This window comes from Salvia hispanica, chromosome 2, assembly GCF_029641045.1.
Source record: "Salvia hispanica isolate PSC_SH4W2 chromosome 2, Shi_PSC_v1, whole genome shotgun sequence".
In the NCBI taxonomy this organism is placed as follows: domain Eukaryota; kingdom Viridiplantae; phylum Streptophyta; class Magnoliopsida; order Lamiales; family Lamiaceae; genus Salvia; species Salvia hispanica.
Genome location: NC_142693.1, coordinates 47,562,081 through 47,586,942, shown reverse-complemented (window position 1 = coordinate 47,586,942; position 24,862 = coordinate 47,562,081). Strand labels below are relative to the sequence as shown.

The 24,862-nt window shown below is 34.4% G+C and overlaps 1 protein-coding gene across 1 annotated transcript; it reads right to left on the bottom strand.

Moving 5' to 3' along the window:
• Positions 1 to 70: 70 nt before the first annotated feature.
• Positions 71 to 5,824, bottom strand: LOC125221969 (NAD(P)-binding Rossmann-fold superfamily protein). The gene is made up of 11 exons (XM_048124365.2): positions 5,672 to 5,824; positions 5,433 to 5,479; positions 4,591 to 4,675; positions 4,294 to 4,441; positions 3,692 to 3,904; positions 3,073 to 3,207; positions 2,479 to 2,613; positions 2,095 to 2,310; positions 1,074 to 1,198; positions 663 to 720; positions 71 to 435 (listed from the first exon to the last, which is right to left on the bottom strand). The coding sequence occupies exons 1-11, from the start codon at positions 5,761 to 5,763 to the stop codon at positions 325 to 327; spliced, it is 1,365 nt and encodes a 454-aa protein (XP_047980322.1). The 5' UTR covers positions 5,764 to 5,824; the 3' UTR covers positions 71 to 324.
• Positions 5,825 to 24,862: the final 19,038 nt, after the last annotated feature.

Here is a 24,862-nt window from a genome sequence, read left to right as displayed (position 1 = left end):
AAATGGACATCTTGTGTGAGACAAACTAAAAAGAAAATGTGGATATCTTGAATGGGAAGAAAGAGTAGTATTTAACTTTGAATTTGAACCTTAAATTAGAAATAGTTTATGAGGAAAAGCTAGAGTTAGTAAGTACTAGTAAAAGAACATGATGTGCTGATTCTTCTTCAGAGCTATGTCTATGCAAGTACAAGATCAAGCCGTACAAAACTTTCCACAAACTAAACTCATATTTGCCACCCTTCAGTTTGAGGTCCCATCTTGTTGAAAGCGTTCATGCAAATGGGGGTTTAAATTCCAACATCCAAGCATCTCCCATTCAAATCATAACCCGAAATCAAGCTCGGCTCGCTTCAGCACCGATGTCACTCTAGCAAAAAACTCTGGTTCTTGTTCTTTTATATCTTCCAATGACCTCACCTCGTGTTCATCAGCCTGCAACCAAGACTCCATTTTTCTCAGTCAATCAGTTTAGATTCTATTTCTCTTTCTTAAATAGATTCCCAGTCGTTTTTGGGATGGCCTGACTGATTATATTTGCACCAGAACATATAGAATGATCGTCCTCACGTTATTCCTCATAAATGTTGGATATATTTTCGGCAGACAAGCGTGAAAATGAAAAACAAAATCTGCTGCCTCAAGACAGTCAAAATGCATACCTCTTTGAATTTTAGGAGAACTAGATTTGAGACTGAAGCTGGTTTCGTGCGATCCCATCTGAAATGATAAGATGGACATGGTCATAACAAATGATGAGAGTACGACTACCGACCAAAGATCTACGTAAATAAATGCTAAATTATGCAACTGCATGTTCGTTTAACCCGAGCAGAATGCCAAAAGCGGCGGATAGGACGCGAGCAGAATGCCAAAAGCGGATAGGACACATTCGCATTAGAAGGTAAAGGAAAAGGAAATGGAAATGTTGCTGCCAAGGCTTCATGAGTGACTATTAGAAAGACTCCCACTAAACATCTACCTTAATTCCTCATAAATTTATACAGTTTCATATCTTTGTTAAACTCTTGAAAAAAAATCATCTGCAACAGACCATTCAGATCTGTTCTTACCTGATAAGCATTAAATCATTGACTGAACGCCACATTCCACGTCCAACATCTTTAGGTGATTCATCTCTAGCACTTCGGCCATGCCACAACTCTTTAACTATATACATAACCTCCTCAACATCCACCTAGAAGATTAACAAATCACCATATCACATGACACAAATTACAGCAAGTATAAGTTCGTTGAATGGCAAGATATTAATTATCAAAAGATGGTGCACGACAAGGGAGTATGGTGCTTCAGCTGCAGCCATAGCATTCAAAGTAAAGTAAATAATATATTCATGCTTCAGCACATTAACCAGCTATAGGTGAATGGTGCTTGCTAGAGTTGGTGGGCAGTAAAATTTAAATTTCATTCCGTGCTGATTTAGGTTTAATTACTTGGAATCCACAAATCAATAGCCCCACTATCCAGCTTGAGACCATGCAATTTATCACCCAATAGCATAAAAAAATAATAGTACTCCCTCCGTCCCTAAAATATAGACAACATTTGAAATGGCATGGATCTTAATGCACAATTGGTAAAGTAAGAGAGAGATAGAAAGAAAAAGTGATTGGAGTATTGTTAGTGGAGAATGAGACCCACCTCATTAGAGAGAAAAAATTTCCTTAAATAGAATTGGTCTATTTTTAAGGGACATCCCAAAATGGCAAATGTGATATATTTTTAAGGGACGGAGGGAGTACTACTTTACAACAAATGGAAGTGACAGGATTATCAAAATATTAGAGAAGATCACAGACAACTAACAGGCAGCCTACAAGTTTAGCATGAGAAATCCCATTAGTAATTCAGGTTACTATAATTCTTTAAGCTGCTTTGCAGGTGCTAGTGTGCTTGGGATTCAGCTTTTAGAGATGTCAGTGTCCTGGAGTAGTAACGTCTATTTTCTGGATTACCAACAAAGTAGGCTTCTGCGCTCCTAATTATACTTGGTATGCCAATGTGTGATTGTTTTATTTACACCAGCCATAACTGGCAACATATCACACAATATAATGCATAATTGATTACCTGAACTTGCTTTGCTGTACCGAATTGTAGCTCTTCATGCTCAATCAGACGCTGATGGAGGACTCGGTAATGATCTGTATCAAAATTAACAACTGGCTCCACATGAACTTGCAATTCTGCTAATTGTGTTACAACATATGAAGCCATGACTTGTCCGAAAATTGCTGGAATCGTTCCCAGGACAGGAATGATGCGAACTCGAAAACCTGGAACAATCTGATTACCAACTTCATTAAACTAATCATTTTTAATTTCTTCATGAGCATAACTGAAAGGCTTTGATCTTCTAGAAGTATATCATTCTATGTGTAAACGATGTCTGCTGCAAATAGCTAATTACACAAACATGCCTCATATAGTCGAATAAAAGTATTAAAAGCTTACTTGATAATCTGAAGGATTTTCTTCTTCCCCATTTGGTGCTTTGAAAGGAAGCAGTTTTGCCTTGGGTTTCTCCAGTGAAAACACTACAGGAATACCACCTTCAATACCATGTTCCTTCCTTAAGCGGTACCTAACCTGATAACTGATACGTTTAAGAGTTCAACTCGGCCAGTAATAGATTTACTTTATATCAGGCGTTTGATGTGATAAAACTGTAGAGCTCCAAACCATGACAGGTCTAAATTATTTGTTTTCTTAAATTTTTGGCAGAGAAAAGTAGTGGCAAAGGATCTAGTTGACAGCGAATAAGGATGACATAATGCAGCCAAAAATCAAGAAGCTAATATCCAACTTAAGAGTTTCCAATAAGAATAACCATCTCAGATTAATTATGTTAGACATTCTTGAACAAAGGCTTCACAGAATCATAGAATCAACCTGAATCCACTCAAACTGATATGTAACAATGAAACTGATGAAGCACAAGGATTTTGTTTTATGTACTTTGCATGGAAAAACTTAAGACGAACTACACCGATTAATTACTGTATAAGGCAGGTAAATAAAGTGAAAATAAAGAGATCAACTCAGTACTGCACGAGATAATGGATCATTGGATGATTCTCTCAAGTCAGCCACACGTATTCTTGTTGGATCAGCTCTTGCCCCAGCTCCAGTAGCAGATAGAACTTTCAATCCACGCCGAACACATGCAGCAAGAAGAGCCACCTACAAAAGATGACGAGCCAATATGTGGAGTTTAGAGAAAGAAAGCCTACATTTTATTGAAGTCACGACTAATATTAATAAAAGAAAATGTCATTAGACATCGGAGTGGAAAGACCATGAGTTGTATACAATATTTTCTGCCACTTATGCATTTCTCTACAACAACATCCATGTGATCGAAGTATAATCTTATGGCCAATTAGAGTTTAGGTTTTCTTAGTAGAGTTCCTTAGTCATGCAGCCTTATTACCTTCATTAAGCTTATAAGCTAAAAGATAAAAATAATTTGATACGACCCAAGCTCTTTAAGTATATTTTTAGATACATTAACCAACTAATAATGTTATCTACCGGAAACTGTCCACGCAGATAGCATAACTGTTGAAAAGGAAGTTCATAAGTACATCAAGAGTTAACAGCTCCGAAGTTGAGAATATAAACGTTAAGTTACAATCAACAAACAAAAGATAAGAAAAGGCTTCACCTTTGTGTCAATGTTATCAATGCAATCTAAAACAAAATCAGGGTTCCCGGAAAGAATTTCATCTTCAGATGATGAATCATATAGCATCACTTTTGCATCTACATGACACTCTGGGAATATTGCTGAGAAATGCTTCTTCAGACATATGGCTTTCGGGGTACCAACATCCTCCCTAGTCGCAACTGCATGTCTATTCAACGATGAAACTGAGACCTTTGCAACAAAATAATAATCAGTTCTTAATGCATTGTGCAATAGCAGAATTTTGTGCAAGCAAGAACTCGCTAAAAATCTCGAGTACAATATGAAGAATATTCAGGATCTGATCTGCATTTCATCAAGCACCCAGGACTGCAAAGTTTAGAGATCAATACTTCTGTGACATAAATGTCATAAGAACCTTTCAGTAGTTTCCTCAGTTATCAGAGAAAAAAAACAAAAGTATAATACTATCTCCAGGTGTAGTTTCCTTATAGCATATTTTTTCCCCTTGAATTATAATTTACCTTGGTGAGTGATAGAAAGTCCACAAAACATGAAGACATGATTTAGGAAACATGAGGCAAAGTGGCAAAGAGGGAGCATTTACTAAGTTGAGATACCTGGTCAAAATCAACAAGAAGAAGCTTGCCAACACCAGACCTCAAAAGCATAGATGCAGCATGACTCCCGACTCCTCCAAGACCAATGACAACAACAAAAGAAGATACTACATTTTTCTGGTGTTCCAAGCCAAAGAACTGAATATTCCTGATGAAATTAACAAGGTGTTAAAGCTCAAACTGAAATGTTGTACGTGTTTACATATTTCAACTAGCAAGATAATCACAAGCAGCAGGAGAAAATTGTGGGATAAAAAAAAAGAAAAGAAAAAGAAACCAGAAGCGAGCTATTGTTACCTTGTAAGTTGTTCAGACACAATATCATCCATCAGCAGATCAGTGCCATCCACACCATGATTCACACTTTCCACGAACTTACATTCTGCATCAAGAACAACTGGTTTAACATTTACATGCTAACAACACATCAATATAATGAATTCATGTTGCAACAGCAAGCATTCCTCTAGAGACCATAATGCTGATAGATATCTATAAAATGCGTTTCCAGGTGATAATTCAAAAAAAACAGCTGCATGGGCAGAGAAATATCCACGAAATATGAGTAAAAATCACAAAATTGTCTTCTACTTTGAGGCATATTATAGACACTTCATAAAACAGATCAAAAGGAAGTATTTTAAAACAGATGAACCACACATTTGGGTTGCATATTATATTATCATGCCGCTACAAATGAAACGTGTCTCAAATTACTAAACATTTGATAAATTGGTGTGAGTTGCACACAAGAAGTTTAATCTATGATTGCAAACAATATACTTCCTCCGTCCCTATGTAGTCAAGTCGTATTCATTTTTGGGTTGTACCACTGTAACTGAGTCATTTCTTTTTCTTGGCAAAAAGCAACCTATTTCTTCTCTGTTACTTTACTCTCTCTTCATCTATCCACCTTTTTCCTTACCTACTTTATTCTCCCTTCACTTGACTCAATTTTAACACAAATTTGTTAAATTTCGTGCCGAAAAGAATTGTCTCTAAGATAATCACGAATGAGTATCTAAGAATGACCCCAAACAAGTGAAGTAAAAAGCACATGGAATTTTTTTTCAAACAAATCATATGATTATGCATATATGTGTGTGTTCGTGAGTGATTAGGATAGAGAAGTAGCATACCTTTGGATTCAATGGAGTCCACATTAGCACCCTCCCCTCCAATCCGTCTGTGCAAATGATCAAGAAAAGTTCACAAGCTTAGATTCAAATCTAGAGTAATGATAGCTGAATAAACCCTAGTTGCTAGCCTATAGGAATAAGAAACTGATGTCCATAAAAACATCATTTACAATGAAATCAAATAATTTAGTATAAAAGAACACTTGATTATTCAAGTGGCGTGCGCTCCTGCGGCTTACCTGGGGAGAAGTTTGACGAGAGCAAGGGTAGCGGCAGAACCAATTAGAGCTCCGGCCCCAAGCAACACCACATATTTCCCTCGCTCTCCCATCTCTCTCTCTCTGTTCGAGCGGCCAACTACGGGGTGTTTTACTTAAAACCTTACAACATTGTAGAATGATTTTAAAAAATGTAATAAATATATTTGGCAGTTGCCTATTGTTGAATTAATTAAATCATACTCCTTTCATCCTTAAAATATACTTCCTCCGTCCCATAATAATTGTCACTCGTATTGTAGGCACGAGTTTTAAGAAAGGTAAAGAAAAATTGATTGAAAAAAGTTAGTGGAAGGTGAGACCTACTTTTTTATATTATCTATACTATACTTAAAAGCTTGGTTTCAAATTTGCGATTTGGGGGAAAGTTGTAAAAGTCATCCGCCAATTTGCAATTCCATCTGTTAACCAATGGATTAAGCTCTGCAACATTTTTTAAGCATTGAAATCGGGTTTCCCCCCCAAAAAAAGGGAGGGTTCCCCCCCCCCCCCCCAAAAAAAAGAGAGGGTTTTCCCCCCAAAGAAAAGAGCACTTTTCCCATCTTCATAATAGAAACTTCTCTATAGATACCAGTTGTCATTGCAAGCAATGCTTTTACTGCAGGTTCTTATTTCTCTCTCTACCCTCTTATTGTTGCTTTTATATCTGTCTTATTCTTCTTATTTTCTTTTAATCCGAATAACGTTGTTTATATTAACCATTTATTATTTTGCAGATAATAAAGGTAATATCTGTGTGTTTTTACGTTTTTGTTTTAGTATTTTCTTATTTTCTTTTAATCCTTCGTTAAACGCTGATGATTTTTTATTTTGCAGATTATAAAGGTGAAATCTTTGTTGTTTCATTGTTTGTGTATTAGTATTGTTTCGTTTTCTTTTTTTTTCATTAGTTCATTAAATGTTGATGATTTCTTATTTTGCAGATTATAAAGGTGAAATCTTTGTTGTTTCATTGTTTGTGTTTTAGTATTGTTTCATTTTTATTTTTTTAATTAGTTCATTTTACGCTGATGATATTTTATTTTGCAGATTATAAAGGTGAGATCTTTGTTGTTTCATTCTTTGTATTTTAGTATTGTTTCCTCTTTGCTTTATTTTTAAATTTTATTTTATTATTTTAACAATATCTTCAATTCTTTTGCAGTAATCGTCTTCGAGTTTTAAGCAGGTGTTCGCCATTGTTCAGTATGGTTTTTGCAGGAAGAGCTGAGAACGATTTAATGGAGAGATAGTTTGAAGAGTGAAAGTGGACATGGTTGAACAGGCGAAAACGTAGTTTGAGTTTGGAAGATGGCTCAGACAATTGAGTAACTGTGTAAAGTTGTTACCATGTGTATATAGGGCAAATAGATAATGGAATAGTGAGTATTGGTCTCTTTGTGGAACTAATCGGTTGTACAATTTTTGGAATGTTGAATAGTGAGTTGAAGTTCAAACAATAATGGAATAACATTGAATTTGTCATGCATATTATTTTGTTTTAGTATTGAATGATGAGTATCTGTATCTTTGTGTAATTAAGCAGTTGTATAATATGTGGAATGTTGAATAATGAGTGGAAGTTCAAATAATAATAATCGAATAACATTGAATTTGTTATGCATATTTGTGTTTGTTAATACACACAAAACGCCAGGGCTTAATTGTAACATCCCACTTTTTTGAACCCTAATTTTCGAGACATAAAATTTTTGCATTAAATGCTTTTAATGCTATGAAGTATGTGGATTAATTGATGAGTGATTTATTACATGATTCTTTGTGACCTAATTACGATTTGGAGTTGAGTTTGAGTTGAATAGTCAAACTTGTTGATTATATGACGTGGCTATGGAATAGTCAGCATTGTGGAAAATATGACGTGGGCGTGGAATGGTCAAGGTCATTGAAAAATATGACGTGGAGGTGAAATTAGAATGGTGGAGTTTGTGATGTGGTTATATTTTGATGCGGGGTGAAATAATATTGTGGTGAAATATTTTTCCTAAGGGATGAGTGAGATTAAAATAGGAGCATCATTATTTTATTGGAATTTTCGACCACCCCTATTTATTGGAAAAGAATCCTATTTTTCTTGGATTTGATTATTGCTTGGGATAATCATTTAAATTAAATCCAAAGCCCGAATATTCCTTATTTATTCCATGCAAATTTCGACCCTATGCTACTCTAGGGTGATTTTCGAAAATCCCCCTATTTATGGGAGAAGGGATTATTTTATTATATTATTTGATCCCTTGTTTATTCTCTTCCATAAATAAATTTAAATATCCTAGCATATCTTACCATATCTAAAGAGATCTTGCCATATCTTATTTTAAATAATATTTGAAATTGATTCCTTGTGGAGGAATCAATAAAACACACCACTTTCCTATTTAATTGGGGAGATTATTATTTTTATTCTGCTCCGTGATATTTTATTCTACTCCGTGAAATATCTAAATTAAATCATAGGCTAATTAAATAGCCTAAAATTCGAAACCCCCTTTTTCCTCACCAGATTTAACGCCATTCCTCTCCCATATCTCTTCCAAATCTTTTATTTATTTAATTATGAGATTATATCTTGCACTCTATAAATAAGAGGCAAAACCTAAACCTAGAACGCCAAAGTCACGCCCTCACTCCCCAAAATCACGTCTCTCCTCTCTCTCTCACAATTTTCTTCTACTATTCTCCAATATTTCTTCATCTTTGGAGAAGAATTGAAGTTGAAACTCAAGAATCTTTGAAGAATCAAGGCTACTACTTTGTTTCTACCGTTCATTCTATCGAAAAAGGTATTTCTATTTTGATCTTTTCTTCATCTACCGATTAATCGGTGTTCTTGAGCTCTCATGCATTTAGATTGAGTGAAAGGGGAAACAATTGATGAATATGGGATGCATGTGTGTGTGTGTGTGGAACGTGTGTGTGTGCGTGTGCGTACCTCGGTGTGCGTGCGTGTGTGTTGTGTGTGTGCGTGTGATGTGTGTGAAAAACACTCATGCGTGACACGATTAGATGATAGATCTGGAGTTGTTGTGCGAATAAAAAGTGATATGATAATCATACTTTGATTTTTGAATGATAATATGAAACTAATCGATGGGAAAAAAGGAAACGTTGAAAACATGCATGAATTTGAGTAGATGGTTGAGACTTACTTGTGATACGTATAAATTAAAGGTGTTAACTCACGCTCACGGAGTGATAGCAAGAGGAAGAACATAATTGTGATCTAAGGAATCGAGGTGGGCTTTATTCTTAAACTCTCTTATGTTGCAAATTTATGAAAGTGGAGAAATAAGGGTGGATTAAACTGTTATGTCATGCCTGTGATTGTTTTGGATATTGTGTGTGCCTGATGCCTAGTTTGCGAGTGCGCTCCATTAGGCTATAGGGTTATATAAACTAATTCGGGTCTGAGTAGGGCCGCAAACCATATAAGGCTAGTGTACACAGGAGATCGGGAGCTGTCCTTGCAAGTCGGCCGGTCTCGTGGGCGAAATGTGGCCACACTTTCGTCGCACCATGAAATTGTTGATTGATGAGAAAATGATAGGTATTGTTTGACTGGCCAGTCCATGAAATTATTTTGTGATACTCGATGATATTCTTTTAAATAAATGCAAAAACTCGAGTTCACTATGGTAAGGGTGACATAACTATTAAAACGTTTTGGCATGAGTTCACTGAGTATGTTTAAAATACTCAGCCCTACATGTGTTTTCTCTATGTGCATGTTGAGCGGCGACGGACGGTTGGCGGTGTTGAGAAAATTGAATTGAATAAAATGGATATGTTGAAACTTCGAGTGTAGTTGTGTCTTCATACATGGCTTCACTTTCTCTTAGTTGCTTCCGCAGGATTATGGAACTTATTATCTTTTGGTTGATTTGAACTTATTCCTTTGGTTTAGGATTTTGAGACATAATGCGTTTTGCTGGATTTACAATAAACCTTTGACTTTTGAGCATAGTTTATGGTATCTATTCTTCATTGATATTTCTTGATTGAGCCGTTGACTTATTTCTTTGATAGTTCATGAAATACCTTGGTCAAATCTCTTTAAATGAAACCGTAGTCTACGTTCTTGTTGCATTTAAGTTCGCCTAGGTAGCAGTCGCCGTATTTATCATACCCTAGAAATCCGGGCTGTTACATTAGTAGTCCATGAGGGTAGGGTGTAGCACCTACTTATTGGTAGAAATTATAACCATAGGTTCGTGTTCACTAATTGATCGAAGTTAAATCCATTCCCTAAGGGTTTAGTAATCCATAGGGCTAGGGTGTAGCACCTAATTAGCAAATGTTGTTTACAGTTTTATACATTACTTTTTTGTATGTAATTTTATGCATACAATACTGCATTAACTAATACTTATAATTAAAATGTTATGAAAATTTACTTTGATTGTAGTTATTAACTAATACATTAACTAATCATATCATGGTGTTGATTAAGTAATCGTGATATATCCATACCCAAAGGATTTAGTAATGCATAGGGTTAGCATAGTATTTTTTTATAATTTAATACAGTACTTGTTGATGATGATTATATTGCTTCATCAAGTACTGCATTAACTAATATATGCAAAATTTATCAATATTTACATCTGTTTGTTGTTATTAGTTTTTTGCATTGATATTTTCATAGTTTTAATGTGAATGTGTTAGAGTTATTTGTATGTATTAAAAGAACACACAAATCTCTAGGGTTTGGTAGTACATGAGGGTCTCTAGGGTTTAGCATTAAAGTCTTATAAGCATGGCATAGTGTTGTCTAATTTATCCAAGTTATATCCAAACCCTAAGGGTTTAGTAATCCACATTGCTAGGGTGTAGTACCTAAACACCAAATGTTGTTTACAGTTTTGTACATTGCTTTTTGCTATGTAATTTTATGCATAAATTACTACATTAACTAATACTTATAATTAAAATGTTATGAAAATTTATTTTGATTGTAGTTATTAGGTTTCTGCATCGATATTTTCATAGTTTTTAATTTGAATGTGTTAAAGTTATTTGTATGTATTAAAAGTTTAACACACGCTAAACTCTAGGGTTATTTAAGTTTATTTATGTTAAATAATTAAATCAATCTAGAATTTAGTTGTGATCGTATATTATTTCAAACTTTAGTAATTTGTTTTGCTGTAGAATTATTATTTTGGATTTTATTTTTTCATTGAATATTGAATATGTTTACAGATATTTTCTTTGATTGTCTAACTTCATTTATGTAATTTAAATAATTGACAAATTAGTTGTGAATGTGTTCTACGTATTTGTATGTATTGAAGGTTGCATAGATAATCTAAATCACTGTTTTTGAGGTGGTTTCATTTATTGTTGATTGACGTGTTTTTCAAGATTTTGCTTAATTTAATATTTATGATAGAATGTTTAGATGTGTGTATGTATCCATTAGTTTATATGTATGTAATAAGTATCTTTGCGCAGAAAGTTGATATTGCCAATTAATACAAAACTGATATCATTTGCAGTGATGGGTATTACATTTATTGCTGATTGACATAAATTAAAAAGTTTAATTGTGAGTATTGGTTTACATTGTTTGTGTATGTAAGTTCAGATTGCAACCAATATGTTCTGTCTTCAACTTATAATAAACGCATATAGAGTTCTATTATTTTAATTATGTAGAGTAACTCCAATTTTTTGAAGTTTTTGTTAATTTAAAATTTATGATAGATTATTTAGATGTGGTTATGTACGTATGTATTAGTTTATATGTGTAGGTTAAATTGCCATTTTGGTTGTTGATGGCGTATTTTTTGTGTGAAAATTGTAAATTGATTAGATAATTTGACTTTGTGATAATCATATTTTGCAGAAATTGGATATTGCCAATTGATACAAAATAAAAATCATTTGAAGTAATTTGCATTGCATTTATTGGTGATTGACATAAATGAATAGTTAAATTATGTTACAAAGGTTTGTATTGTTTGTATATATAGGGTGATATTGCAAAGAAATTTGCATCGGCTTCAACTTATAATAAATTGTTATAGAGTAGTACTTTTAGGTTTTATATATGTTTGATTATTTTATTAATATTCAGTTATATTTATTGATAATTTTGAAGATGTTTTAATTAAATATCTATTTATGATTGTGTAACATTGAGAATTTTCTATTTTTGTATGCATGTATTATTTGCTTTTGGGTGAAACACTGGCGGACGGAGTTAAGAACAAGAGGGTGCGATGGTACCCCCAAAATTGTGAATAGCCTAGTGGTAAAATGCTCCTATGTGACACTCAAGACCCAGGTTTGATTCTCCTAGGCGTAAATTTTACTAGTACTCTTTAGTCTTGGTCTCTTGGAGTAGTATTTTTGTTTCTTTTGTTAACTGTTTTACTTTTATTACTCTATCCAGTCTTGTATTTTCATTATCATTAATTAACTGTCAACTTTCAGTATTACGTGTTATCATTGAATTTAATCATTTACTACTGTTAATGATAGTATTTAACTAATCTACGATTATATAATAATTTTGTTATATTTTCTTATTTGTTTTTTACACAATAAAAGTATGTTTAGTTGAATATAATTTTGACTATGTATGGTTTTCAATTATGCTCATGTTTTGACCTTATATAGAAAATATGATGCATTTTTTAAAGGTTAAAAATTCTTAGAAACTAAAATGTGTTCTCAATTATATAACAACCTCCATTTTTAATAGTGAATATTTTAACAGTAATAACACTTAAAAATCATCTATTTTTTATATACAATGAAGTGACTTATTAAAAAAATTGAGGTAATGGGAAAAAAATCGGTTAAATTTATCTTCAAGTCGATTTAGTTATTATCGCACCCCCAATTTGAAATTCCTGGATCCGCCACTGGTGTGAAACTCGATATGATAATTCTCTTCATAAATTGTTAAATTGTTAAATTTGCTCTTCGTAAATTCTTTGTGTGCAGAAATTGTCTACTGGCCATTGATATAAAACATAAATGATTTGTATTTGTTTGTATTGCATTTATTGTTGATTGACATAATTTTAAAAGTTAAATTGTGAGTATTGGTTTTCGTTGTTTGTTTTAATAGGTTTAGAAGTCATTATTTTAAGTAAATAGTGTTAGTATGTTGTTGATAGTGTATTTGTATGTATCTATTGAGTTAGTTGTTGATAGTGTATTTGTCACGACCGCATTTTCTAAGGATAGAAAGCACGGTGAATCGTGACCATGGGAGGATTAAAGAAGCGGGGAAGAAAGGGGAAAACAACACAACTCGACCATAGCTCGAAATAATAGGAAATAGCTCGAATAAAAATCAGAGTATCACTTCAACAATCAACAACTCAGAATGAATATTATCTCAACAATACTTGAACGGAAAAGAAATACTATTTAGCGGAAGCATTCGAGAGTAGAATGATGTCATGTATGAAGACACAACATATTCCTAACATTTGATAAACATCTTCTTCACTTTTATGCTCAACACCCACCGCGCTCGTCACAGCTCAACCTGCACATTTTAAAAAGAAATGCAGGGCTGAGTACTTGATGCACTCAGTGGACTCATGCCGAAAACATTTTATAAAAAGTATTTATCATGCCACCATTGAGTGAACTCGGGTTTTAACTTTGAAAAAAGCCCAAGACACTAAAATATTTTCCATTGTAAAATTCGCGACTGCGCAGTCATTTTACCATATCTGATCCATTGATGACAAGGAATGTGGCCACATTCCAAGTCACTAGACCGGCCGACCCAAAAGACGGCTCACGATCCCCATTGGTGTACACTAGCCTGAGTAGGGACTCACTCCCTAGTCAGACCTGAATTCGATTATCCATAGATGGCAAAAGCCACATCCGATAGGTTCCATAGAATAAAACAAAACACGGCACGACAAATATTCATATTATTTTCACATAAAAATATACTTAGGGCATTGCCCTTATTTAAAAAGAAAGCCCACCTCAATCGTTTAAAGCCTTAATTCCTCATTTCGTTCCATTCCTTCCTCGCAAAGCGTGTATGAAGTCACCCATTGATTTGATGTACTCTAGGCCTAATCTTCCATTCAAATAATTTGGCCCAAACCTCCTTTATTAAAACAGTAAGCCCAAAAATTTTAATTAATTCATTTATTAAAACAGTAAGCCCAATCTTCCATTCAAATAATTCATTCGAAGTGTGAGTCCTGTCTCGAAGGCAAGATGACTAAGAGACCTTTTAGGTCAAAGGGGAATAGGGCCAAGGAAGTACTTGAGATCATTCATACTGATGTGTGTGGACCAATGTCAACCGAGGCAAGGGCGGTTTTCGATATTTCGTCACCTTCACAGATGACTACTCGAAAATCGGATACATCTATTTGATGCGCTACAAGTCTGAAACTTTTGACAAGTTCAAGGAGTTTAAGTCTAAAGTGGAGACGCATCATGGAAAGAGTATCAAATGCCTGCGATCAGATCGCGGAGGCGAATACCTAAGTGCCGAGTTTTTGGACTATTTATCAGTGGCGGGAATTGAATCCCAAACGACTGCGCCGGGCACACCCCAGCAGAATGGCGTGGCTGAAAGAAGGAATAGGACCTTATTGAATATGGTTCGCTCGATGATGAGTTATGCGCGGTTACCTGTTTCGTTTTGGGGTCATGCTTTGCTTTCAGCAAACTATCTCTTAGACAACTTACCTTTTAAATCAGTTCCTACTATCCCATATGAGTTGGGGAATGGGCGAAAGCCCAATCTGGAACATCTCAGAGTATGGGGGTGTCCGGCTCATGTATTGGAAAAGGATCCAACTAAGCTGGAATCTAGGACGGAGGTTTGTGTGTTTATAGGATACCCTAGAGGAACGAAAGCTTATGAATTCTATAGTCTCAGAGATCAGAAAGTGATTGTGAGCACTCATGCCACATTCTTAGAGGAAGACTATGTAATGAATCATAAGCCCAGCAGTGAGATAGCTCTTGAAGAGCTCACTCAAGTTACAACTTCCATTAACCAAGAACAATTACCTAGCGTATCAACAATTCCAGAAATTTCAACTAATACTCCAGATATTGTAGTGCCGCGCCGCAGTGGGAGGGTCTCTCATGAGCCCGAAAGATACATTGGTTTGGGAGAGTGCATGGATCACTCCTCGGACAACAATGTACTTGATCCCTGGAATTTTGCAGAGGCGCAGGCAGATGTCGATCATTGCGAATGGGTGAAAGCAATGGATTCGGAACTACAATCAATGGTAGACAAGGACGTCTACGATTTGTCTGTCCTACCCGAAGGCTGTACTGCCATTGGGAGCAAGTGGATATACAAACGTAAACGTGGACCCGATGGACGAGTTAAAGTCTTCAAGGCAAAACTAGTGGCGAAGGGGTATACCCAAAAGGAAGGCATCGATTACGATGAGACCTTCTCCCCAGTGGCCATGCTCAAATCGATCCGTATACTTTTGTCTATTGCAGCTTACATGGATTGGGAAGTATGGCAGATGGACGTCAAGACTGCGTTTTTAAACAGGAGTCTTGAGGAGACCATCTACACGGAACAACCCGAGGCTATGTGGTAAAGGGCAGGGAACACATGGTTTGGAAGCTTAAGAAGGCCATTTATGGCCTCAAGCAAGCATCTAGATCATGGAACCAGTGTTTCGATCAAACAGTTCAAAAGTTTGGATTCGAAAAATGCCCCAATGAAAGCTGTGTGTATAAGAAGGTTGAAAAAGGAAATGTTGTGTTCTTAGTTTTATATGTAGATGACATTCTTCTAATTGGAAACAATAAAAAGATGTTGTCATCAGTGCGAACTTGGTTGTCCAGCCAGTTCGAGATGAAAGATATGGGTGATGCGGGACACATTCTCGGTATCAAGGTTCTCAGGAACCGAGCTAAGAGAATGTTGTGCTTATCCCAAGAATCTTACATTGATACAGTACTTAGACGCTTTAGCATGCAAGATGCCAAGAAAGGTTTTCTACCTTTTAGACATGGCATCCATTTATCTCAAGAGATGTGTCCTAAGACAGCATCTGAGATAGCAGAGATGAGAAGAATACCATATGCCTCGGCAGTTGGTAGTCTCATGTATGCTATGCTTTGTACTAGACCCGATATCTGCTTTGCTGTTGGCATGGTAGCAAGATATCAATCCAATCCCGGCCAAGGACATTGGACTGACGTAAAGAACATACTCAAGTACCTTAATCGGACTAAGGAATGTTCTAGTTTACAATGCAGCCGAGCTCTGTCCTTTAGGATATACAGATTCAGATTTTCAATCTGATGTAGATTCGAGGAAGTCAACTTCCGGATATGTGTTTACCTTAGGAGGTGGAATTGTAATTTGGAAGAGTGTAAAGCAGAAATGCATTGCGGACTCTACCATGGAAGCCGAATATGTGGCCGCTTCGGAGGCTGCAAAAGAGGCTGTATGGCTTAAGAACTTCCTTCTGAACTTAGGTGTGGTTGCGAATATGCCCAAGAGCATCACCATTTATTGCGATAATTCTGGTGCTGTGGCAAATTCGAGGGAACCACGAGCTCATAAGGCGAGCAAGCACATAGAGAGGAAGTATCATATCATTCGAGATATAGTGCAGAGAGGAGACATACAAGTGGTCAAGATTGAGTCAGAGAACAATCTGGCAGATCCTTTCACGAAGGCATTAGCGGTAAAGCCGTATGAAAGCCATGTTGAAGGAATGGGAGTTCGACTAATTCAAGACCTCAATCCGCTTTCAGTATAAGTGGGAGATTATTTAGACGTTAGCACAATTTTTTTTTGTATACTCGAAAGTGTTTTGAGTATAAGTGGGAGATTGTTAGAGTTTGTATACTAGAAATCACGTTTCGAGTGATTGAATACTGTAAAACTCTTATTTTATTTTCCAATAAATAAAACAGATTATTTTTTGTCATAATGTTGTTATGTTTTACATTTAATGGATGTTAATGCATGTTTAAATGTATAGGTTAACCTAACAAAGTCTAAGTCTTTGTTTTAGTAGACCGGTTGTGGGCGTCGTCCACTGTAAGGTAATACGGTCACTTCTAAACAAAGAAAAAGATGAATTTCACAACCTAGTTGGAATTTGACTATCCAACGAGAAAGGTTGCAATGTCAGTCCGCATATTTCTAAGCCTTACTGAAATAAGATGACATTGGTGTGGTATAGCACTGAACGGATCTAACAGCAAGACTTGCCTTAGGCTATCTACTGAAAGGCGAGGTCTTGATAAATATTTATTTCTTAATCAATGTAGGTTAGCATTGAGCATACGGTATTGATTATGCACTGCTTTGACTTATCAAATGGTGCGGGTTTTTCGTAACCCAATTATCCTGATATATTGGGCAGTGGTGATCAATATCTAGCGGTGCTAGGATTGCTATTATATTTAATCATGCGCCAGCTGAGTCTCGTTTGATAATGTCCTCAAGAGGAGCACGAAACAAGGTTTTATTATTCGGAACCTAGCTAGTTGGAGTGTGATTACTCTATGAATAATAAATAAGCGTTTCATGCTAAGTCCACTCTTGGAATTAATAAGAAGTTAATTAATTAAGTCAATAGCAGACATTAATTAATTAATGGACATTTTAATCTTAAGCACGGGAAATGAAAGTTAAACGGAAACCCGGATTACTTGTAATTTCGGATTTGGATGGGGAGAGTTCAATATTACTTCTGTAGTGGCTGCTCGTAATATTCCAATTATAACTTATATTAAATTGTGGGTTCAATTTAATTAGTAAAAAGTAAATTGGATGAGCCCATATCCAAAACCTTCCATAGATCCCTGTCTGGGCCCAAAAGGAACTTAATATAAATAGGAGAATAAAGGAGACAGAAATAACACAATTTTTATTATTGTAATTTTCGAAAATTCCCCTCCCCAGCTGAGGAGATTTTCGAATTCCTCTCTTATTCCAAAAAGGATTTCTTCTGTCTTCTTTATTTAAGTCCTAATATTCTAGTAAGATCAGCCCACACTGCTATTGGGATACAGTTTGGGAACCAGAGAGAAGATTTGTGGTTTAGTACTCAAAGCATCATGTGGAGAAGAAGCTAGCCATCTTCAATTCTTTGGAGAATTAATTAGGTATTTTTCTGTTCCGTAGAAAAGCATGTTTTAGGCTTCATTATTCTTAAAGCATGATTAATTCAAGTTATGAGCATGATACATGTGATAATTACGCGAATAGGTTTTGTCTAAATAATCTGCTAAATAGATCTGATTATTATGTGATTGTTATTTACGCGCCCGCTTCCGCTGCCAGTTCCAACAAGAATCTGACTTTGGTAAAATCTAATCTCTCTTCTCTCTCGGTTTCTCTCCACATGGTGAAAAGTAGCGATAATTGCAAAATTGGTTGAATCCCCTGAAACGTGGAGTTGTGGGCTTTGTATATCTAGTAGTTTCTGATTTTTAGGTGTGTAGATCATGCCAGATTTTGTGGAACAGAAAAGGAGTGGTAATCTGCGTTTAAATTCTTTGAAAAGTAGGAACCTCCAATGGCTCAAGAAGAAATAAATAAATTTTGGGCCAGTAATAATTGGGTTTCAAATTGGTATAGGAAAGAATAATTATTTATCCTCAAAAGTAAAATCATTCTCTTGATGAAAGAAATTAAATCGAAAAAAAATTTTAGATGCACAAATGACATCCTTCCAAAAACAAATAAAAGGTGGAAAAAGTCGGGGTGTTACAATCTACCCATCTTAATAAAAATTTCATCCCGAAATTTGCGTACGCCCTTTGCATATAATTTCTCCATCTTGTCTTCAATTCCAAGCACCTTCCTTTTACCGTTTTACACCGTATGTAGTTCAAAGTCGTATCTTCATAATATTCTTGGTGTGTCATAAAATTCATTCTCGCTGAACATTTTTATCATCCTCGCGCTCCTTAGCAGAGTATAATAATCATCTCCGTCGTGTCGCCACTTTCTAGTTACGCAAGATTACACTATACTAATTTAAATTGCGAGTACGATCTCTCGTCGTTGCATAGATACATCCTCTAACAGCTCTTCTTGTCTTCACCATCCTTCTATTCTTGAGATCTTCATCATACTATTGTTGTTCTTATCATTTAGGGAAACGATAGGAAATAGGAATTATTCAGCTACCGATAAAATGGTTCGCACACAGCTTGCTCCAAAGTTTTCGTAATTCGAAGAAAAAGTTTCATGGTCCACCGACCTCCTTTCGCACTCTCGATCTCCTTGCCTCGTCGTGCCTTGACAAATTAGGGATTCGCCCCAAACTTTCAGATTCTAGTTTGTTTTCGTCACTTGGGAAAGTGATAGATTACCTCAACTTAAAACTACGGTTCACGCGTATTCAATCTAGCCTACAATATAAGCACTCTATCTTCGCAACATACTTTATCATCCCATAGATCAACAGCTATCACATTCAATGTCATTCGGACCTCAAGATAAATGATGCATGTACGATTTGAAGTGTTATCGATATTTGTTAGGGTTAAATGATGCATGTATGTTTACATTGTTGATTTATTGCTAGTTGACATAATTTCAAAGTTAAACGATGAATCTATGTTTAAAATGAATCCTTAGACATTTTTTTTTCTTTTCTCTCTTTGTTATAGTTTAAAATGAATAATTTTGTTTACTTTTTAAATAATAAATGTCTGTAATGCTATTTTCGTATTAGATGATTACGTAAATGATTAAATCTGAAGAATATTTTATTAGTGTTATACGTTCTTTTGGAATGCTATAAATTTTATGTTTGTATATTTAATAAAGGGAATTTCAATTTAGAAGTTGGAGTATATAATATTTTATTATTGTTACATGTGTTTTTAATATTTTATTATTGTATCTCGATATACGTCTATATTGTTATTTTATGAATATATCTCGATATATGTCTATTCTTGTAAGCTTATCTAATGATGATATCTAATGATTCTTTTCATAAATTGACAACTGGCTATTCATACAAAACAGAAATGATTTGCATTGATTTGTCTTGCATTTATTGGTGATTGACATTGCTTTAAAAGTTGAATTGTGATTATAATTTTACATTGTTTGTTTTTATATGTTTAAAAGTCTTTGTTTTAAGTTAATAGTGGAAGTAATGATTGTTGTATTCTTGTGGGAAATGAATGTTTGTAATTCCTATTTTCTACATATTTTGTAATTTTATTTTAATTTTTTAATGTGTTATTAGATCGATATTTAAGAAGAAAAATTATTTGATGTTAATGCATTTTGGCTACAAATGCTATCTATTGTTAAGAACGGTAAAGTTGTTATTTATGATAGATTTTTTAGATGTGGGTATGCATGTATTAGTTTATAAGTATTGGTTAAATCTTTATTTTGGTTGCTGATGGGGTATTGTTTTTCTGAAAATTGGAAATTGATTAGATAGTTACATCTGTGTAATAATTATATTTTGCAGAAATTGGATATTTCCAATTGATACAAATCAGAAATCATTTGAAGTGATTTTGTATTGCATTTATTGCTGATTGACATAAATGAAAGGTTAAATTGTGTTACAAAGGTTTGCATTGTTTGTATATATAGTGTGAAATTGCAAAGAAAATTGCATCGACTTCAACTTAAATATATTGTTATAGAGTAGTATTATTTTTTGTAGATGTTTACATGTATTGATTATTTTTATTATATATTCGGCTATATTGATTGATATTTTTTTAATGTTTTATTAAATTCAATTTATGATTGTGGAATATTGAGAATTTTAGATGTTTGTATGTATGTTTTAGGTGTTTGTGATGTACGATTTGTGTTAGTTGCTGATGATGTACTTTTTTGTGTGAAAATCGATATGATAATTCTCTTCATAAACTCAGGGTAATATGTTTATTGTACTCTCCCTAAATGTAACACCTCTTACCCGATTATATTAATAATCGAATAAGTGATGTCACATTTTGGTACAAATATTTAATTACCAGAAAATTCCAGATAAATTATTATCCATTATTTGGTAAACCGACAAACTGCTATATAACGTCTATATATATATAGGCACAACCTGGGTAACTATTTACAAAAATATATATTTAACAAATGTGTATGAAATGATTAAGAAATCCAAATACATTACCCTTCCTATACATGCCACAACTAATACTTCAGATAGTTATTCAAGCACAAAAGGTTAGGTAGTGACTCGACTTGAGCAGCGGTGAAGAAAAAGAGCTAATTCGATCACCTAATCTGCAGAGGAAAATAAAGGAGTGAGCTTCGACAAGCTCAGTAGTATACTCAACATTATAGCGTAATTTCCAAAGTTTATCCACTTACATTTATATACATTTGTTTAAATTTAGAATAGAACAATATTAAAGTCTTACATTCATGTCGTCAATCTTTGATCTCATGGAATTTTACCATTAAAATTTATAACCACATATCAACTCATAAATCATATATAAGAATACAAAATAAATTGCATAACACTATTTATCAAGCGAAACATAGAATATATACCAATATTATTCAGTCACCGACACCTATTCACATCACCAACAATTTCACATATTCAAACACATATAGCCCCTTTAAGTGCTTAGTGATAGACAAGGGTACTTGGAGTCAAGTCTTTGTCTAAATCTGCCCGGAAAAGGCAATGACGTCGCCGGAATATGTCGGGCAGCAGCAACGCAGAGAGGGAAGGAGATCGACGTGCGTTTGAGCAGCAAAAGAGAGGCTGAGACACGGAGAGAGAGACGAAGATGAGTGTGCTGCGCCGGTCGCCGGAAGGATTTTCTTTATACATAAAATTAATCTTTTGTATTCTTTATTTCATCCTTCTTTTATCCTATTTCAAAGAAAAATATCCCATACTTACAACTTAAACATTGAAGTCTAAAATTCATATAAACATATTTCTGATCTTTTTATTTTACAAACAACTCGACACACTAAACTTCACTCACTGATACTTCTAATTTAATTCTAGACTTCTATAGCATTTAACTAATTTAAATTTACGAATTTTCAGACCGTTATATCGAAAATCTCTAATCGAAGACTTTTCTCAAAAACGTACTAAAACTCTTTAAAACTCAATTCTTTGCTCGTATATCTTTTCTTACACTTATTAAAGACTGGTATTTCATTATTCCATAATTTATCAAATTGTCAAAATTTATTTTGTTAATTATTTCGAATTGTATGCTGAAAATCCTATTCTAGCGATTTATAGCACCGAAATTCACTTTTCCGCCTAAGGTGGGTTTTGGGGCATTACACTAAATTCTCTCTCTGCAGAAATTGTCTACTGACCATTGATACAAAACAGTAATGATTTGTATTGAGTTGTAGTGCATTTATTGCCGATTGACGTAGCTTTAAAAGTTAAATTGTGAGTATTTGTTTTCGTTGTTTGTTTTAATAGTTTTAGAAGTCATTATTTTAAGTAAATTGTGGTAGTAAGTTGTTGATGGTGAGTTTGTATGATTGTACTTGAGTTAGTAGTTGATAGTGTATTTGTATGTATTGTATTTTTAATCAGATTGTGTTATTATTTTTTTATTGTTGTGGTTATTATTGTTTGACAATTGTTTTAAGTTTTAATCAATTTTATATTTATTATGGATTACTGAGATGTTTGTATGTATAGTACATATTAATATATACATATATAAGTTGAATTTTTATTCAGTTGGTGATGATTTGCAATATCTTACACCATTCATGTACTATATATGCGATCATACTTTTAATTAAATGTATTAGTACACTGATTTGTCTAAAATAAATTATTTTTCGGTTGTACAAAAATAGATCGAGATGTATAAATATTAATCATTTTATTTTGATGTGTTTTGGTTATAAATGCTAGCGATTGTTAAAAAAGTAAAGTAGTTATTTCCTGTTTGAGTTTTTAGTTTAGATATGTTAGGCTCAATTGAATGCTAAAATAAATGTGTAACAGCCCGCCCTCCTAGGGTACAATAAATGCGGCGGCTGCTACCCGAAACCGACTCAAAAGAAGTAAACATAGGCTAGGGTTTCATTTAAATAGTACTGACCAAAAGAATTGGAAGGAATATCAGAGTATTTAATGCAACAACTTAACCTAGTAGTTCAAAGGAAGATAGATATCATAATTGATGGTCAAAACCTTAAGAGTACGACATAGTATCCAAGACAAAATCACGAGAAAAGGGCTAAGGCCACACCGAAAGTAAGATGCAAATATTCCAAAAAGGAGTTCTAAAGAGTATCAAAAATTCAGCGGAAAACGACCAAGAGAAAAGCATAGCTATGTATGGTGACACAATTACACTTAGAGTTCAACACATCCATATTAATTAATTAAGCTGCTCAACACCCGCCACCGCTCGTCATCATTCAACCTGCACATAAGGAAAACACATGCAGGGCTGAGTATTTTGAAATACTCAGTGAGCTCGTTGCCAAAACATTTTATAAGTTATGCCACCCTTACCAAGTGAACTCGAGTTTTAAGCAGTTAAAAAGAATATCACGAGTATCACAAAATATATATTTTCATAGACTGCCAGTCAAAATAACCTCCCATTTTCTCATCAAATTAACAGTCATTCCATGGTGCGACGAAAGTGTGGCCACACTTTTCGCCCACGAGACCGGCCGACTAGCAAGGACGGCTCTCGATCCCATTGTGTACACAGTCTGGTAGGGCTTGCGGCCCGTACTCAGACCCGAATTCGTATAAGCATATCCAACAATCACATTTAAACAAACATAGGCATGGCATAACAGTTAAACCACCCTTATAACACCAAACAACATTTGATAAAATAAAAGAGAGATTTTAGAGTAAAGCACACCTCGATTGCTTAGTTTTCAAGTAGTTTCGCTTTTCTGTTATCCGGCTTCGCAACCAAAGTTTCACCTTCTAATCACATAGGCACATATCACAAATTAGGTTCAATACTACTCTTACTCATGCATGTCTCATTACTTTTCCCTCTTCCCAACGATTCATCTTATCATTACTAATTAACCAAGATCATGTTTATCACACAAGATTATTTAACTATCAAACACATACTACACAACACAACAACACACACACACACACGCGGCACACACACACACGCCACACACACACTCACGGCACACACACATACACATGTTCCCACATCCCTTTTTATCCCTCTTTCACTCAACCAAGATGCATGAGGGTTCAAGAAGACCGATTAATCGGTTAGAAGAAGAAAAAGAAGAGGTAGAAGGAGAACAAGCATAACTCTTAAACAAAAATACCTTTTTTGAGAAAACGATCTGTAGGAAACAAGTATTAGCCTTGATTCTTCAAAGTTCTTGGATTAAACATCAATTCTTCTCCAAAAGATAGCAAAATATTGGAGAGTAGAAGAAGAAAATTTGAGAGAGTGTGTGGGAGGTGGGGGCCGAAAATATGGGGGCTAGGGTTGGGGTTTTGGTTCTTATTTATAGAGTTCAACAAGATCTTTAGGTAATTAGAATAGAATATTTGGTAAGATCTCATTCTCCACAAATTAAATAAAATAAAATAATATTGTGAAGTAGGGAAGAAGAATTAACAAAAATAGATCCTAGGGCAAATCCCATAGGTTTCGAAAATTATGGCTTCTAAATAGCCAAGATTTTGTTTTGGTATTTTTCCATATAGAATAAAATATTATGGAGCAAAATAAAATAAGGAAAATCCTCCATGAAGCAAGGTAAGGGGCCATTTCTATGCCTTTTAAATAAGGCATGGATTTTTGAATATTGACTAAAATAAAGTAAGGCAAGATCTCTTGAGGTATGGAAAGATTTGGTAGAATATTTAAATTCTAGGTATGGAAGGAAATCAAGTAAGGAGTCAAATAAAATAAAATAATTCTTTCCTTCCCAAGTAGATTGATTTTTCGAAAATCACTAGAAAATAAGGGGGCTCGATTTTTCCATCTTTAAACAAGGAAATAATTGGCTCTTGGAATTTAATTTGGATAAATATCCCAAGGATTAAATAAATTCCGGAAAAATAGAAATTCTTTCTCCAAGGGGTCTAGGGTTCGAAAATTTCAAGAATTAGGGTGACAAGTATTTATGGAAATTTTCTCTAATATTCTCACTCACCCTTAGATAATTAATTTACCACATAATCTCACAAATAAGTAAAT